Source organism: Lepisosteus oculatus, chromosome 13, assembly GCF_040954835.1.
Source record: "Lepisosteus oculatus isolate fLepOcu1 chromosome 13, fLepOcu1.hap2, whole genome shotgun sequence".
Lineage (NCBI taxonomy): Eukaryota > Metazoa > Chordata > Actinopteri > Semionotiformes > Lepisosteidae > Lepisosteus > Lepisosteus oculatus.
The window spans coordinates 9686555-9704813 of NC_090708.1; the positions used below are offsets into that span (position 1 = coordinate 9686555).

The 18259-nt window shown below is 35.4% G+C and overlaps 1 protein-coding gene across 2 annotated transcripts in view; it reads right to left on the reverse strand.

The window, feature by feature from the left end:
• Nucleotides 1-17873, reverse strand: part of tprg1 (tumor protein p63 regulated 1) — a 34979-nt gene extending 17106 nt beyond the window's left edge. The window contains exons 1-4 of one of the 2 annotated variants that reach the window (XM_069197822.1): nt 17715-17873; nt 16461-16664; nt 13985-14076; nt 8008-8184 (exon numbers count right to left, since the gene is read on the reverse strand). In XM_069197822.1, coding sequence (XP_069053923.1) covers nt 8008-8184; nt 13985-14076; nt 16461-16658 — 467 coding nt within the window. In that variant the 5' untranslated portion in view covers nt 16659-16664; nt 17715-17873. The remainder of the gene's footprint in view (nt 1-8007; nt 8185-13984; nt 14077-16460; nt 16665-17714) is intronic. The other variant, XM_069197821.1, reaches the window with a different exon arrangement.
• Nucleotides 17874-18259: the final 386 nt, after the last annotated feature.

Here is an 18259-nt window from a genome sequence, read left to right on the forward strand (position 1 = left end):
ATACCCTGATCCGCAGATATACATGATAAAGTGTTTCACAGCAGTGTCGAGTACACTGTGTAGTGCACTAATTAAATTAGTCCTAAATAAGAATATACTACTATAATTTTATACTAGTGTATTACATGAAAAAACAGAAAAATCCCTTATTTACAATATGGAGTGAAGTAGTTTATAATCATAAAAACAACATTCATTGCCAATTTCATTAAAGGTTTTCAATAAAAAAGCTGAAAACAAGCACCTCTTTTAAAATCAAAGTAAACAACAATTAAAAGTTGCTTCAGGCAATTTTGTATTATAAGAAAATAATAATGGAAAAACCAACAAATAAAGCCAAACCCTTTCCTTGGTTTTTAATACCCTTTTAAGACAGTACACCCTATATTCAAAACACTTACTGTAGGTACTCTCTTACCTGTAGGTACTCTTCACTATTGCCTCAGCACTTAGATGCTTATGTGTATATAGGGCCCAGTGTGATTAAGCTAGTAAGCAACGTCAATACACACAGTATGAAAAATTGAGTTAAAATAGCTAAAACCAGCATGATTTCATATATCAAATACAAGTAGGAAATGAGAACTTCAGCATTTCATAATGTAACTGGTCAGCAATTAGTTCACAGAAATATTCATGCAGTAAAAGTGCAAAAAGTCAGACTTTTCATAAATAACTAACCATTATTTCTGAGGAAGCATTTTAGAGTTTGCATTTCATTTCTTGTGTGTGTTTTTAGCAATGAATCAAATCCTTGTCTGTTACTTATGTTTGTTGAAAAGAAGTTCAATACAAAATATCAATAAAGGAAGAAGAGCCCCTAAACTCATTTTGCAATTGCAATTGTAAGCCCTGGAACAAACGAGGGCTTTCTTCATAGTTTTATTTTGTACGGTGCACGCTGAAAAATAACAGATTGGGCAAGCTTTGTTTTTTATTTCATACGTTTTTTTCTACTAAAAGCCAAGTCTTTGTGTTGTACTTGCTGGGCAAAAATATCTAAAACATACCCTAATGTGAGTTACTGAAGTCTACAGTATATGACGAGACCAGACTTTCCTTAGTGGATATTTCCTTAGTGAAATATCTTCTATTCTTAGTGGATAGAAGATATTTCACTCTGTCAGTGTTGGCCCTACGTTACTCATTGCCAAGGGATCATGACAAGGATGAGAGGTTGTGCTGTGGACCCCATCACCAAGAGCAAGAGGCAGAGAGGTTAGAAATAATCGCATGACAATTGAGCATCATGACCTGGTTAGAGCAGCGTAAAGGCATTCGATTTAAAATGTATAAATATGGGAATGCATCGCCAAATGTAGATCTACAAATGACATAAACCAAAACAAATTTAAAACAATTTATTATCAATACAACTTATTTACAGATATGTATTCATAAAATGTTAGAAGTCACTTTTTTGTGGGTTTTTTTCTTAGTTTAGTTTTTTTCGTGGGATTTTAACTGATCACATGCTTTTGTCTGTGACTGCTTGTTTAAAGAGAAGGATTAAGAGGTTTAAAGAATGTTGAGCACAGCAGTCCCATCCCCACCCTCCTCCTCCGGCATAGTCTTTTACTACTGAAAACATCACATTAAACAAGGGCCTTAAAAAGGTAACAGTAAAATGGTCATTTTTCACTTGTCTGTGAGCTGAAATCATAATGATCTGTGCAGAATGTTTTCTGGTATGATAATGATATGTACACTAGGTTTTTAAATTAGTGACAAGACATCATTTTCATATGGGCAATTTATGGTACAGCAGGTAATTATGTTACCTGGTTGCCTTGGTTATGTCTGCATCTTAATAAACATTTAAAAACCTGAAATGCAATAATTTTCAAAATAAACACTTGGGAAAAGAGCTTTTCAGCGCTTGCTGTTTAGGCAGTTTTGTCAATACTGTATATATGATATACACTGTATTCTGCTTTTATTTGTCATTAATATCACATAAAAAGCAGAAGCAGGACTCGCTCCCAGTTCTCAGTTTCCCTGAACTTAGTAAATAAGCCAAAGACCACCATTTAATGTTTAGATCATTTAAATTATAGGAGAAGGCGATCTGAACTATCAAAAACTCAAGACCCTGTTGTGACCAGACAAGAGCACATCCTGCCGAGCTTGTGTTATAAATAATTCCTAACCATATATCTCAAACGTAGGGAGGAGTGTTATTTATAATGTCGCAATTTCCAACTCTCTTTGCACAACCGTTTTCAAGACGACAATGGGAGAGTGAGCACTCCTTCATTACAAACCTTTTGTACTGAGAAACGACAAGACAAAAGGGGACCTCACTGACAAACATACATAATTATATATATAATACATACACACAAAAATGTAGGCTTCAGATATCGAAAGGTCTTATTTCACCTCAGGAAAGCATGCTAGGGGAAGGTGTTTATATACAGTACACATCCTTTCTGTCTGAACGCCCAGTGATTTCCATTGTATCAAAACCACAAAATTCCACAAGTAAGCTATCGCTATGGGCAAACCAGCCTGGACAGGCAAGGCAGGCCTAGTTCATACACCCAAACATCCTGAAAGCACTAATCATGTACATAGGGCTGGTGCTTGGACTTTCACTATTTACACAGTGAGAGAAAGTGGAAAAAGACAGGAGAGAAAGAGAGATACAGAATGAAGGAGAAGGACAGGGAAGGATCGATGGAGAAAGAGGGAAAGAGCACAACTGCAACAATATAAAAAATAATCAATCAAATCTGTCACTAACAAGGCAAAGAATCACTCTGTAAACTTTGTAATAAAAAAAAAGTTTAGCCAGCTGTGGGATTCTAAAGCAAAAAATGTAAAACAGTTGAAAGCCCACCTCCAAACACAAACACATGCCCCACCACCACCCTGCCTCCTTCCCCAACCTTAAAAAAAGGAAAATGCACACACTTCTTCAGTAAGGACAGACAGAAATTCTTATGCCACTGTGAAAGCTGTGCACTCGTAAGTCAACAAACAAGATAAATATCTGAGCAGGCTTCAGCTGTCATGGCGCATGTCCCACATTGTCTGCAAGCCAATAAACAAAACTCCTGATTGCTCAATACTATGCTATAACAAGAGCCTGCTAACACCCCTCTCTTCTCCTCAGCATTTTCTAGCTCCAGCCCTTGAGGTAATGACCTTGAGAGTTATGGAGTAATGGCTTCTTTAAAAAAAAGGATGGAAGCAGGTGTGACCAGGTTGTATTTCTTAGTTCTCTCTCCCACACCTTAGGGGATGAATGAACCATTATGGGTTGCACAATTAAAAAAGAAAAAAAAACTATTGTTTTTCTGAATATGTGTCATGGCTGATTAGGGGAGCTGCTGCACATGTAAAAGTGCACATCTGTATTTAAAAAAATATAAGGAAGCTGTCTAAACAGCCAATGTTCCATTTGTCATTTTTGTTGCTTCATACCATACTAATGGACTCTAACAGAACAAAAAAACATCAAACAAATGTGGTCTTGGTTCAGTGAAGTTGCGCTCATCAGTTATGCCTCTGATGGATCTAGCAAAAGACACAGGCTTATAAAGCAAAGATTTTCATCTTCAGTCCATCAGCCACTGATTAATGAACTGGCATCCATAAGAAACAACATCTACTAAGCAGGAATTGAAATAAAATCTTTCGGCTGTTTTGATGTATTGCTCCTTTAAAAGCATATCCCAGGATTTTCGCTTATTAAGACTTCTTAATACATTTTACTGTATGTGTAAGACATTTTTCCTTATGTTTCTGCATGTTTTTTTGTGGAAAAAAAGACACACAGTTCAGAGTTAATTTTCCAAAACTGCAGGTGAAGCAAATTCTAATTTTACATTTTAACAGTTAAATACTTCTCCCATGTTCTTTAGTTCACAATAAATTATGAATACTTTTCACACTATAAATAACAGAGGATGGTATATAATACAGTATATAAAAAGGATAAACAACAAATACAATTAAATGATTAGATAATGTAGATAGTGTGAATTATTATGTTAAATGTAGAAACTTTTTGTAACATCATTGTTGACAACATTGTTGAGCTACTGTATTTCCAATGCCTTTTGGGGATTAAAACAGAAAGCATTTGCATGTAAGTTTTCCTTTCAATTCATTACAGTTTATTTTTTCAAAAAACAGTTTAGTGCAGAAATCGTTTTAATCTGAAGAGATGTATATAGTATATTGTATATATGTGTGTGTGAAAGCTATTTCCTTACTATACAGGGCAATAAGAATGGACATTCAAACAAAACCATTCAAAACTAAATGTGAAAAGTTTTTCACCAACCCCACATCACTTAAGACGGCCGACTGCAGTCATAATGTCTGTTACACAATCGCTTCTCAATCCATACAGTATATCATTCTCAAAACTATACTTAACAACAGAGTTTTTCAACACAAAGGGTTAACTTGTGTTGTAGAACCCTGTGAGTATATTCAGACAAACATTTAGACAGAGAGAGAATTCTGCCGGTGGCTGACAACCGCACTTCAGTGCTCCCAAACAGGTGTGTGAGGTGATTCACAGTGTTTAACAATATGTAAGATCTGTTTTTTCTCATTCTTTGTTTTACTAGCCTTTTACAATATTTTTTAAATTACATCATTCATAAGTGAATGCCTGTTGTGTGCATAGCTCAGAAAATAGTTTTATATAACAAAACAAAAAAGTCAAACAAGCATTTGGTTAGATTGGGTTAGATAAGGTTAGATTATATATATCACACACTGAAAGCCATTGAAAATGCACCAAAATAGGAACCAGTATTGTTTGTTGTTTTTTGGTGAACGCTATTCACTAGATATACAGTATGAACAGTGCATTAACAATGCTTTAAGATATTTTTACTAATTAAATATATCTGAATTAAACTTAAAGATATATTTTAAATACTTTATTTACATGTATATAAGGTGTGGACACTCATTACTCCCTAAATAGCATCACAGTGTTCTTAGTTGCAAACTGAATCTGCTGTTAAAATGGTCAACAGCACCTCCTGCTGTTAAAACTAACTTGCTGATTAAGTTCACAGGCCACCTACTGCTGATTAATGACCTAATTAATCTGACAAAACCTTATATTAAAATCAAGCAAGATATGATGACCTTGAGCATTTTAAAGGCTCAGTGATGATTCCTTAATTCTCAGATGCATGGATACTAATTACCACTAGGATGATGTTATTTAAAAATCGAATACAGTAACTTGCTGCAGGAGCAGAAGTGTTTTCAAGATCTGTGTCATGGCGCCACTCCTGTTTACTGTTTTACTACCTTTATATACAAAGGCACAGCACATTCCCTTTCAATCTACATATCATTATGATTCTGTCTCAGCCTGATAAACATATTTTTTACACATCACTAAAGAAGAAAGATGTAGGTCCTTTTAGGGGGAAAGGAATCCTAAAATGTGGGCAACAGGCGCTTCAAACTGAAAAATATTTATTTTAATAATTCACTGGGTAGCACAGTAATTACATTGTCTAGACAGATTGAAACAGGAAAAAAAACATTTTGAAACTGTTACTTTCTCTTCAGACACACCACAGGGATAATTTTCTGAGACCTCACTGACAGATGTGAGCCGGAAGAAAGACCATGAGGCTGCAGAAGAACCTAAAACTACTTGGTGCAAAACTTAAATTGTCAATGAGGAACATTTAGTATGTAAACACATATGGAAGTAAAATACAAAACTCCACTACACTGTCAACAATGAAGAACTTGGATAAACTTTTCAATCTCAGTTTCTTTGTGTAGAAAGATGCTTATTTATAAAGTCAAAAACATACTTGCTGCAGGTTCTTGCTTTGCCAGCCCCAGAAAAAGAACAGTGATCTGTCACCACTATCACACGCTTCCCTGATAAAGCATGAGGAAACTACTGACGTTCGTTCAGAAAAAAGAAACAAACCGTTGTTTTTTGTGTATCTTGACAGCACTGAAACAGCCAGCAGCACATTATCTTAACTTGTACACACCTGGAGTCTGTGAGACACTTGGCAAGAAACACTTATATTCCAAAAACAGGCGTTTGGTCACAGGCTCCTTTCATGCAGCCAACAGATTTTTTAAAGAGAACACAGGGAGATGTACTGTATTCAAAAGTCAAGTCTACTTGCTTTTTGTTTAATAAAGCACTTTAGTAATAAAACATGAGGGGTAAAAGTCACTCAATATTCTATTATGCAAACCCCCTGCAAATGAACATGATTTCTTGTATTTGATTTCAAGACAAAATGCTTAAAAATAATAAAGGTGAGCTTATTTTCAATGTTTCAAAATGGAGAAGATCAAGATTTTAAAGGTCTTCTGTTTCTGAACTGCATGTTTTTGGTAGCAAACTTGAGTCACAATGCATTTAAATAGAGCTGCTAACTGGCTCACATTTGATGGTGAGAGCCACACAGTGGATTAAAACAATAAAAGTACATAAATGAAAAATCTCCCTACAGTTATAGCTGAATATATTCATACCCTTGCTGCATTGGAAATGAAGGTTGGTTTAAGGAAAATAAATGCAATTAAATGCATTTGGCATTCCTGATTATATAAATTATTTTATGAAAGTATTATTCTCAGCCATTTTTTCAATATAATGTGTGATGCTACCTTTTCCATCAAACATTCAAGATAGAGTAAACAAAGTCATTTCTATCTTCATATCTAGACTTCATGGATATTCATCCTAAATCTCAGTTGTGTTAAAGGATTAATCTTCAGGTAAATGATAATAGTAATCTTAGTTTCACCGCTGATTTTCTCACAAGTTTTGGCTTCAGGTGTGCTTATTAGAAAGACGACACACTTCACAACTGTTGGGAAATGACAAAAAAACTGTATTTGCTACACTGACAGGCTAAAAGTTACTTAAACTTTTTTAGTCTTGAATGAAGAACACTATGAGGAATCCTTAGAGGCACTGAAAAAGTCAACCCAACCGACTTATAAAGAATGAAAACTGAAACACGAACCACAGTATGCAAGAGGAAACTACTCTGAAGTGCACTTAAAACTGAGAAGAGGAAGTGCAGGTACTTCTTTACCAAAATGGTTGTGGGATTATGTAACAGGCTACCCAGGCATGTGACTGAAGCTGATAACTTGTCTTCCTTCGAGATACAGCTTGATGAGATTCTTAGATCAATAAGGTTCAAACTGCAAAAAAGCTAGATGGGCTGAGTGGCCTTCTCATGTTTATAACCTTAAGTTTGTATCATATGGTACCTGCTCCACTGAGCGGCACAGTGGCACAATGGATAGCACTGCTGCCTCACAACCCTGGGGCCCTGGCTTCAATTTCAATTGCCTCACATCTCAGGCTTGTATGTTCTTCCTATTTTTGCGTGGGTTTCCTCTGGATATTCTGGTTTCCTCCCACAGCCCAGAGACATGCTGGTAGGTTAACTGGCTTGTGCAAAAATTGGCCCTCAGATGAGTGTGACTGTTTGTGTCCTGTGATGAACTGGCACCCTTTCCAGTGTATATCCTACCTTGTGCCTGATGCTTACTGGGCTCATCCATCCATGCCAACCCTCTACTGGATGAAGTGGTTAAGAAAATACTGCTTTACATTTTTCTAAAAAATAAAATACCTTCTGTGGTTGCAGAATATTTTCTATTTTACCCTCTGTACTAAATGTAATCAGTTACCGGTGAATTTTTCTAAAATGACACAGGACTCCTCCCTTGCTTCTTTTGTGGGTTACTTTTCATAATCATAGCAATTAAACTGAATGAGAGACCACATTTTATTTACCCTGGAACAGAAGTCCCATTCTTTTCAAATTATTTATTGCCCTCTGCTGACATATTATCTCTGTAAACCGCCTGTGAGTTTCGTCACAAACCTCTTCATTTAAATTCCTTTAGGCATTTGCGATTTAAGGCGGCATCAACACAGAAACATTATGTGTCCTACCGTACTGTTCATGTCTTTCTTTTTTAATACATCACCACACCACACGCCTTCAGTATGGGAAGAATACTTACGACATGAGTGACCTTTGGGGAAAGGTGAATTCCCCGTGGCAGACGCGATCAATGAAGTTCAGTGGGACCCTCTGCATCTGCTCACAGTTCAACATCATGAAATCGTACTTGCAGATGAGCAGAGAATTATCCGTGATCAGCACGATACGCTCCTTCTCATTGTTCCAATGATCGACCCTATATTTTAAAGAATTACAGTATGTGAAATGAAAATTAACTTCAATTCATCTCAAACACAAGAACTTGTGTTACCTGTGTGGCCCAGATTGTAGTAAAACTTTACATAATTAAAGTGCTGCTTAGAATTTTTTAGACACTTTATGTTTTACTTTATTAATATAGATTGTTAAGAAAAAAGAGAAGTGTTCATAAAAAAGTATGGAGAGAATATTAAAATATAGTAGTAAGATAACCATTTATGAAGACTATATGGTATTGAGTAGTCACTGAAACATATTTAAACTTTATTAACCATATACTAAATACTGTATCATGGTATTAAAATATTATTGAGCAGCACCTTAATATACAGTAAATGTGACCATATTTACAGTGATTACTCCACACTTATTCCACTTAAACATTTATAACAAATGCACCATCCACCTCTTTTCTGCTACACATTAAATTGATACAGGCTGGTTTATACACTTCTAATTCAATATAAAGAAACACTTATGTTTAACAATTGTTACAATTATACAGCAATACCATTTTGTGGCAAACATTTTTAAATCCAAGGTGTACCTAACTATCATAGCTTTACTCAGCACAAACTGTGTTAGTACAGTATAACTAAAGGGTTTTATAACAAAATATTAAGAGCACCTTTTCACATACAGTATTTTGTTTTACCTGAACAGAGTATGAATCTTACCAGAACAGATAAACAGACCAACACTTTGACAATCATTGACTGTAGATTCTGAGTTTTTAATGACAGCAAAAAGAAGTTCAATAGAAGATTATTGTTTTGTTTAATTTCTTCCTTTCAAATGATTTGTTTTCCAATGTAACAACACAGAAGCCAAGTAACACTCCCTGTAGCATATCTTAGTGGAGGGGTGTTCTGGAATTGAAGGCCCTCTGGGTTTAGCAGTGTTTAGCCAAACACAACAATTTACGACTCCACCTTCCTTTAACAGCATTACAGAAAACCTTTTCTCATACAGCCAAGTAAAAATTCGTATAACAAAAGCACACCAAGGTGGAGTCAGTATTTAGGCCACAAGTTAGGTGAAGGGTGTGCTTACCCAATTGCTGCTTTAGCCCTTATACATTTTTTAAGCAATTTCTTCTATTCATTTGCTTTGGTGCCAAACCACATGAATATGTGGGTCCTATATGGGACCTGATAGCCTTTGAGTTACCACTTTTGACTGTCTAACTTGACAACCCTACCTGGAAATGTGAATTCTACATTATTGTAAAAGGAAATAAATGATAAAATACACAAATTAAGTGCTTGAACAATAACTAGGGTTAGATTGCTCTTGTCTCTTCCATTCTTAAAATAATGAACAATGACAAAACATGGTGAAATTCAAAAGAAAACAAGAGGTCAATAAGCTGTAAAAGATTACAATTGCAAAAAAGTTAAAAAAGGCAACCGATGCTTATGTCTCTTCTTCTTCATTTGTTTTCCTAAAATACACCATCGATGTACTTTTCAACATTTGTGATTGATCTATGAATATGCAGATGGATCAGTACAAGTTTACTACTTGCCTTGGGGAACAGCAATCTTAAGATCTTATGCCCGACTTCTCTCTCTTTATTAATGGCAGACAAAGGTTCCCTGTGCCATGTTGTACACAGGTGGGCAGCAGGAAAGCTTAGCCGTACAAATCCATAATCCACAAGGCAAAAAGAAAATATTTTGAGATTGTTCAATTATCCTGTTTGGAATGTGGAGTGAGCCCTGTGGTCCAGACCTCACCTGTTCCTCAGCAATTTCAACAGCCATCTGTAACTGGAATTGCCAAGGTACTAAAGCTGAATACAATTGCACTGGCACAGCTGGTAATGGCCTGGGTGACCACTGTGGCCAAACAGGTGCTTGTAACCTTGCAGTCTGTCAGAAATGTGCAATGGATGGCTCTAGCCAGGTTAGAGGAAGGAACATACAGTTCACATCCCTCTACTGATAGAGTTACAGTACTGTATATGAGTGAAGACAAGTCTATGAACAACTGATAGTTCTACTTAATAGAGATTAAAAGGTTTTCTAAATAACACCTTAATTTGCAAATAAATAGATTATTCTAAATTCTTCTATACAAGCATCACAGGATATAATGTGAATATATTGTAATAAAAATGAGATGTAAAGTTTTTGCTTTTTTAAGTGACTATAACTTATAGTATAAGACCTACATGAATTGGAGGCTGTGCACTTCCAAGCTACACACAAGCTAATGGTTCACACAGCCATCAATGTTTATTGATATGATGAACAGGAGATTCAGCGCTGATTTAGAAAAGAGGCGCGTCCCTCACTGATATAACCGTGAGTCTGCAGACACCCAGGATGTTTCAGAGGTCCCTGGTTTACTGGTAGCTGAGAGAACTCGGCCTGGCTAACCCTAACCCTACCTGGGGAATCCAAGTCACAGTTGGCTAGTAACATGACCAAAGCCCAGAAATGTCTCAATGTCTATTTTTGCTTCCAGAAAAACTGTTACCAGGATGAACACACATTAACTTAGGCCGACAGGTATACTAATAGCATTTACAGGCTGTTTAGGGACAAAGACGCACAAAAGAGATACTCTCTTAAGTAAAAGTGAATTCCTTTTTTCAACAGCTTCTCTGTTAGTTTCTGTGTGCAATTTGTCTTTTTAATTGATCCCATGAGACCTTGAGTCATAGCTTGTTTTATTTGTTTTTACACACCACCTCTCTATTTTACAGCTAATGAATGTTTTTATGGATTCTTTTAAGTTGGTGGGGGGGATCCATTTCATGCTAGGGTATGTTTCAACACATTTGCTCCAGAAAATGAACTGCTTTGACTGCTCTGAAGCCTTAAGGCAGTGTGGATACCAAACAGGCACAATGGCTCCAGAGGCAATGCTTCACTGACTTTGATCTCACAAACAGAATGACCTGACCTTGACCAGGGAGGACTGCTTAGTGGTCAACCAGTCTGCATGTGACAAATCAGATGTCTGGTTATAGGCCTTACTGTAGTTTTTTTGCAAAGAATAGTCTCTCTTAATTTACCCAAAGGTCACCTGGCAAAAACTGGATCAAGGTTCCAAGAGGCAACAATGGCAATACTTTCTGTGGTTTATATGAGTTGATATTAGATTAATTCTAAAACAAGACAACAGTAAAATGACTTGTCTGACTGCATAATTATATAATTTGGTCATGTTTTTTTTATTTGAATGTTTAGTGATTATTATGATATATATATATGTTGATTATTAAATAAAAAAAGTTAATTACTTGAACGTAAAACTGATTTTAAGATCTAATATACAGTAGGTCCTTTTTGTGATACTTGTAAAGCATATATTAGGCATTTGTAACTGAAAAAATGTTCATATATTGTGTACTGTATGTACAATAAGTTAGTACATTACACATAAAGAACAGACTCATAACATAAATCTAAAATGTATTTGGAAATGCTTGCATGTAATATTTTTTTAATAAAACACAGCTAAAGAGTGCTAGTCGTTGACTAAAGCATGCCTAATACAGAACTTATTAATGAAACATATAGGTTTGTATAAGTTAATTTAAAATGATAAAATGCCTATCAACCTAGGCTTTTAAGAAACTGGTCAATTATTTGTTTAGCACTACTACGTAACTCATAACAAGCCAACACAAGGCTTATAGGTTACTCCTAGATTACAGAATTACCCAACAATTCAAGAGCAGCTGCAACAGGTATTTTTTACACTGAGAATACAAAGAGGTCAGTTGTCAATGCTACAATGCTGACTCAAAATATCGATTTGTTAATAATACAAGAAAAGTTACAAAAGGAGAGGAGGCTATTCAGCCCACCTGGCCTGTTTGTAAGTTAGTAATTAATGGATCCAGTGGTCTCATTCAGCTGTTTCTTGAAAGACGTTAGGACATCAGCTTCAACAACATAACTGGTTAGCTTGTTCCATATTCCTGTTTAAAAGAATTTCCATGCAGATTCCACTTGTATCCTCTATCTGTGTTTCAGGATTCATTTCAATGTCATTTTTAAGCTTCATGAAACAAAATATACTGATGAGTTGTAAAAATAATAATCCTACAGTATGAACAACTGACATGTTCTTTGTATAAGAAAGGGCTGCAGTTACAGACAGTTTGCCAGTAGAGGCCGCTTTACAATGTGCATATACTGTATATCAATACACTATATGAATGCCATTCATATACTGTATATCAATACACTATATGAATGCCATTCTTTTGTTACAAGAACTCATAAAGGTCTATAATAAAGTCTGCTGGAGTTCACCTCTTATGACCATTGTGCATTTTTTGTGCATAAAAACCCTTTGGATTGCCTATGTTGAGGGTAGGGTCTGTCACATTCTCCAAAGTGCCAACACTTTCTCAAAGTTATTATGGTGCTAACGTGCAGTGTGCTCATAAAAATAGCTTTCAGCTAAAGTGGTGGCGACTAAAATTGTATTTGTTGCCATTGTGGAATTCAAAGCTCAACACTTCTATTTGTTATTTCCAAAGTTTTTAGTTTAGATGTGACAAACAGCAAACTCTAAACTGCAACCACAATGTTTTGGCAAGGACAGCCATGACAATAAATGTCACAGGTTCACAGCTCAAAGTTACTGACATACAAACCACACTGTACAACCAACAAGAGGAACTTCACTTAGAGTATGTCTGTTTCTTTCAGGTTAAAAAAAACACTCCATATAAAACACAGGACATATTAAAAATAATAAGTCTGCCAAGTTCATATTTACATGAAAATGACAAGATGATTCATGAGTCCGCAGTTTATGATCCATATAAAATAACACAATTAACATCTTCAGGATGAAGAAGCAATATTACCAGCTATAATGTTTCTTCCATACAACATTCAGATGAATATTGAAATGAACTGAAACTGTTTAGATTTAAGATTGGATTCTGTTAGCAAAGAATTGTGGAAGTCTGGAACAGGGTACCCAGCCACATTGTTCCTTCTAGAAGGATTACAATTGGATCAATTAACTAATGTAAACCATGCAAGATAGATGGGTCTCCTCCCATTATTAACACATCTTATGTTCTTATGTACTTAAAGCTTCCAGATGTTTCTTTAAAGCTTTAAGACTTTTGAAAGGAAGCAACTCTCCTCAGTGTTTTCACAGGAAACAAAAATCATGTTGCCTGTCTTCTACCTAACAACACTGTGCATGTACAATATCTTAAAGGTGTCCTGTAATTTTTTTCTTTTATACTACTGCAGATTGTTCATACCTCCAATAAGCATGTGATTTCCATTTGATTTCTGTACTGATGAACTTGTTATTAGAACATAATTTCTCTAGTTATGTGACTTAGCCTGTGTATAAGATATATCTCCTTTCACCTAGCACTTTGAAGCATAATGTGTTATGAAGCAAATAATGAGCAGTAGAAATCAATCATTAAAATAAGCAGAGAAAACAATTCTGAATATTGCCAATGTGTGCATTACGTTAGCACATCCTACATTTTGGTTCAATACATAGTGTTTTCTATCCCACAACGTTTTGTTTAGTATTTTTTTAATGCATTACCGTAATACCTTTCCGGTAGAGCACACTGTCTTTCAACCATATAAAAACCTCTTACTGAAAGAAAATCTTGACTAAAGGCAATATTGCAAATTATGGATGACAGTTCAAAATTTTCAAGGGAGAACAAAAATATGTGAACTCTAGGTCCATTGTGTAAGAGCTTAGAGTTTGACATAATTAAAAATATATATTTTAAACTTTTTGAATTACTAAGAAGAAAAACTCACTCTGCCATGAGCCAGACACTCTGAATACTGCCATCCTGGTGCTTGTCAACCAGTGACTTTATATCCTCAATTGCTTGATCAAGGGCACCAGGCTGGGAAGGAAAAAAAACTTCATTCATTAAATTCATTAAAAGAGACAATCCTGATGTACCTGGACTGGGTATTTGAAATAGTGTGGGCTGTTTTGTTTTAAGTAAAAAAAAGCAACACAAATTAAATATCAGGCCAAAAACTGTTTTAGTCTCTTCTGAATCTTGTACAGTTTTCTCACAAAATTCTCCTGTAATAGTGAGGCTTATATAAATGCAGGGGTCAGAGCCTTCAAAGAAATACAGTATAATTAATTTTATCATGCAGTTCCACAAACAAACTGTCTTACAACTTCAAAAATATTTTTTCGAATAAAGTGTGAACTACAGAATGTTATATATTTACTATTGACTGGAATCTCCTCAGAAATTTCCCACGCTGTCCAAGTCATCAATGCTATTTTTTAAAAAAGCAATGGAAAGTTAGAGAGAGAAAGAATATACCAGGACAGACAAGACAGGAGAGGATGATTTACAGCCTACACTCCATCTTTTCCTCTGTATTCCTATTCTAAGATGTATCAGGTATTTGGCACTAAAGGCACTTTATTATTAGATTTGTGGAAAAGAGATGTATTTTTTCATATTTGTTTTTCTTTTTAGGTCTGTCAGGAGAATTTTTCACTTTTTATTCAGATTCTTTCTTTGTTCAGGGACCAACATGTATACAATTCTAGATACAATCCTTATTCAGAAGAAACAGGCAAAATAGCTTTAAACAGATTCAATAATGTATTTCAGCCTTAACTGGTCCCAGGAACAGTGTTATCATGTATGAAGTCAAATGCTGCCACTGAGACCTGAATGCCTGAATAAAACCATGTTTGGATTGTCATGTATGTACAGTATGATGCAAGGGCTATACTGTTAACAAAGACAATTTAAATATTGTTCAGGAATCTTTAAGTGAATGATTCATTATTATTTTTCCTGTTCTCTCTCGATCAAGGCCTTCCATGCCTGTTTTCATACATGAAATGTGCATTTCTCTAAGGAGTATTAGTTTTTCAATAAAATTATACTTCTTGCGCAACCACATTTCATTTTTCCATCACTGTGACAGTTTACATGGTGATTACCATCCAAAATGGACACAAATCTTGATTTAAAATTAGATACAAAATGCCTACAGCCCTCAGTGTGCGCTTTACAAATTAATATAGCTGTTTTTAAAATATTGCATGCAATGGAACTGATGTTACTCTAATATTCACTGAAGGACCACTTGTGTCATTTAGTATCCTTTTTTTCTTGGTATCTGTACACTGTTATAAATTTGCACTGCTCCGGCTGACAAGGTGTTGACATGTCAATAAATTGGATCCCAGACTAATTAAGTTAGTATTGCACAGCCTTGCAGGAAATCCACTTGCTTTGTATCTGATTAAACCCAATCATATTTATTACAGACAGGAAGTCTAAAAGATGGGGTGTTCAATCCTTGGCTGTCTTATTACAGCTTTAATGGAAAAAAGCAGTCTTGAACTTGCACATAAATAACGACACCCCTGAGTAACTATAAATTGAGATACTAAAACAGTTTTAATATTTTGCTTGTCTTCCTTCATAAATAAACTGGGAAAGAACATACAGGAGGCAGCATTTATAATGAAATAGAGAGTAGCAACTAGCACATGTTTTAAATCAGGAATAATGTAATTTAAGGTGATCTATGCATCTAAGAGATGCATCTAAGCCTATCGTACATATTCAGATCTTAAACTGGTAGTATGGTTCACATACTTTTTAGTATACCTGTGGATTCCTACTATTAAGGAAGGGAAAGCTAGTTTTTCCAGCCTTACAGTAAGGACGGACCGAAGAAAGGCAAAATCATCGGAGATAAGTTTCAAATATTCTAAAAATAAAAATACAACAATTAGGCAAAGGTTAAACTACAGTAAGGTTTGCCACTTATATGTATATGTTTCATATGCAATTGAGTTCAAGGAAACACTCAAGGCATTGTTAGTTAGCTGTAGGTTTTATCAAACAAGCTAATGTTTGGTACTTTTGATAAAGAGTCTTAGCCCAGTTTATCATTTAATTTTAACACCACCCTCACACGTGTGAAAACTTCAGATTAATTCAACAAAGGCAATGTTTAAGTTCATGCAGGATGTAACAGGACTTGCCAAATACTCGCCAGGGAAGGGGGTGAAATCCTGCTATGAAACCTAAATATGTAATAACGGTTTAAGAGCTTCACATCCGAAAACCTCCACAGTGTGCTCAATTTGTAACAATCTGTTTTTACTCATAGCTTCTATGAGCCTCCAGGATCTCACTCAGAGCTGGATCTCTTTGTTACTAATTACTCGTAGGACAACAAAATGAAGGAATAATTGCAATCACATGAGTTGTTGTTTTTTGTTAAATCACATTACCCTCAGGACAAAAAATCTTCTCAGCTTGTACTGCTCCAGCATGTTTATCTTGTCCCCCGGCTTCACCCCACTGCTGAGGTGTGGGTCTTCACTCTTCTCTGTGGTCACTGGCAGTTGGGCGTCAGGTTTGTCCTGCTCTGGGTCTTGGGTGGCTCCGAGCTCAACTGCTTTGAATCCAGCCTCCGCCTCAACAGACATTATGCCCTAAAGTAGAAAAACAATACTAAGTGGAGATGGATTCATATACTTTACATTTGCCTGTCAATATTGTTACATTTTTTAGTCACCCTTAAATCTGTTTGTCTAGTAAAACATAGAAGGAAGTGTAACAAATAGGGAAGCAGACTTCTGCCATCAGAGATAAAGTACATAGAACAAAAAAGAAAACTACTGATGTGGTGCAATAAAACATGCACAAAAGAATACCTGTTCAACATATATATTAAAATTGCAATTCTAATGTTGCTACTTAATGACAAGGGCCTGAATTTATGGCACCTAACAACTTCATCGAACACTATGTTAACAAAATGAACTACCGAAAACAGAGGCTTCAGAGCTGTGAGAAAATATGATTTCATTTACGAAAGACTTTTTAAGTAAATTAATTCAGACAGAAAGGGCCAACACAGAATGAAAAAAAAGCTTGTGTGAGACATACTGTATAGCTGCTACTGTCTCAATTAAATGTACATTTAATCAGGAAACACTGACAGCACACCATGACAGCCCTTGGCAATTCGGAATATACTGATACTTATTCCAAATACATTAAAACAATTACAGTAGATTTCAGTTGTGGATAGTCAAATAAACATACGCATATCAAAATATCATTAAAATCCGTGAATTATATCACATTGTAATCATATGATCTCAGTTAAAAGTCGTTTAATAAATAATAGCAACAACGAGAAGTATAATGTTAATAATACTTTTAACTGTGAGAAAACGAAAAGAGGAATAGCATCCACTCGCTTCCACGTATCAGTAAGCAACTTTGAGGAAACCTGCCCCTTAATTATACGACAGTGTAAATCGAAACTACATGAACGCGTTCGTTGCAATATTGCTTTAAATAACACTGCTCTTAAACTACGGTTTTGTAAAAAGAAGCTCAACCGTTAAAAACAATCAATTGTACAGTCACTTTCTCAAACGCGGAAGGAGAACAAACAGTAAAATTGCAAACAGACAGTAAAAACCACCTCTTGCGAATTATATTTACACTTTTAAATGAAACATCATACTTACCACTACAATAAATAATTAAAAATAATTTTAATTAGCAAGTAAAGCAAAGAAATGCACTACATAAAATCCTTAACTGACAAGTGTGCTTTATCACGTGATTTCCTTGTTTTTTATGTAGCAGGTACCTTGCCTGGATACTGTACTATACTTCGCAATGACAATAGAAGTGTTTTAGTGAGAGGTGTGTTACATAAACCACGGAAGCAAAGCTTTTGGATACAAAAGCAGCCTGTGCTTCGCAGCTGTTGAGATATTGATGGATTCGTTTTTCAGATACTGTTCTCTTCATTTCCCCACCCATTTATTGATAGACTACGTATTTTTATCAAACGTCTGCAGAAATTAATAAATAATACAAACAGATTTAAAAGATACAGGAGCTCCAGAGAGCTGACATTAAAATGGATTTGAGCCCCATGACAGATAGGAAGAGGATCTAATAATAAAGTAACACAGCGTGCAGTGCTGACATCTCTGCACACACAAACAAGACCACCAATAAATTAGGCCTTCGGAACATTCTTGAGGGCTGGTGTGGTCACGAC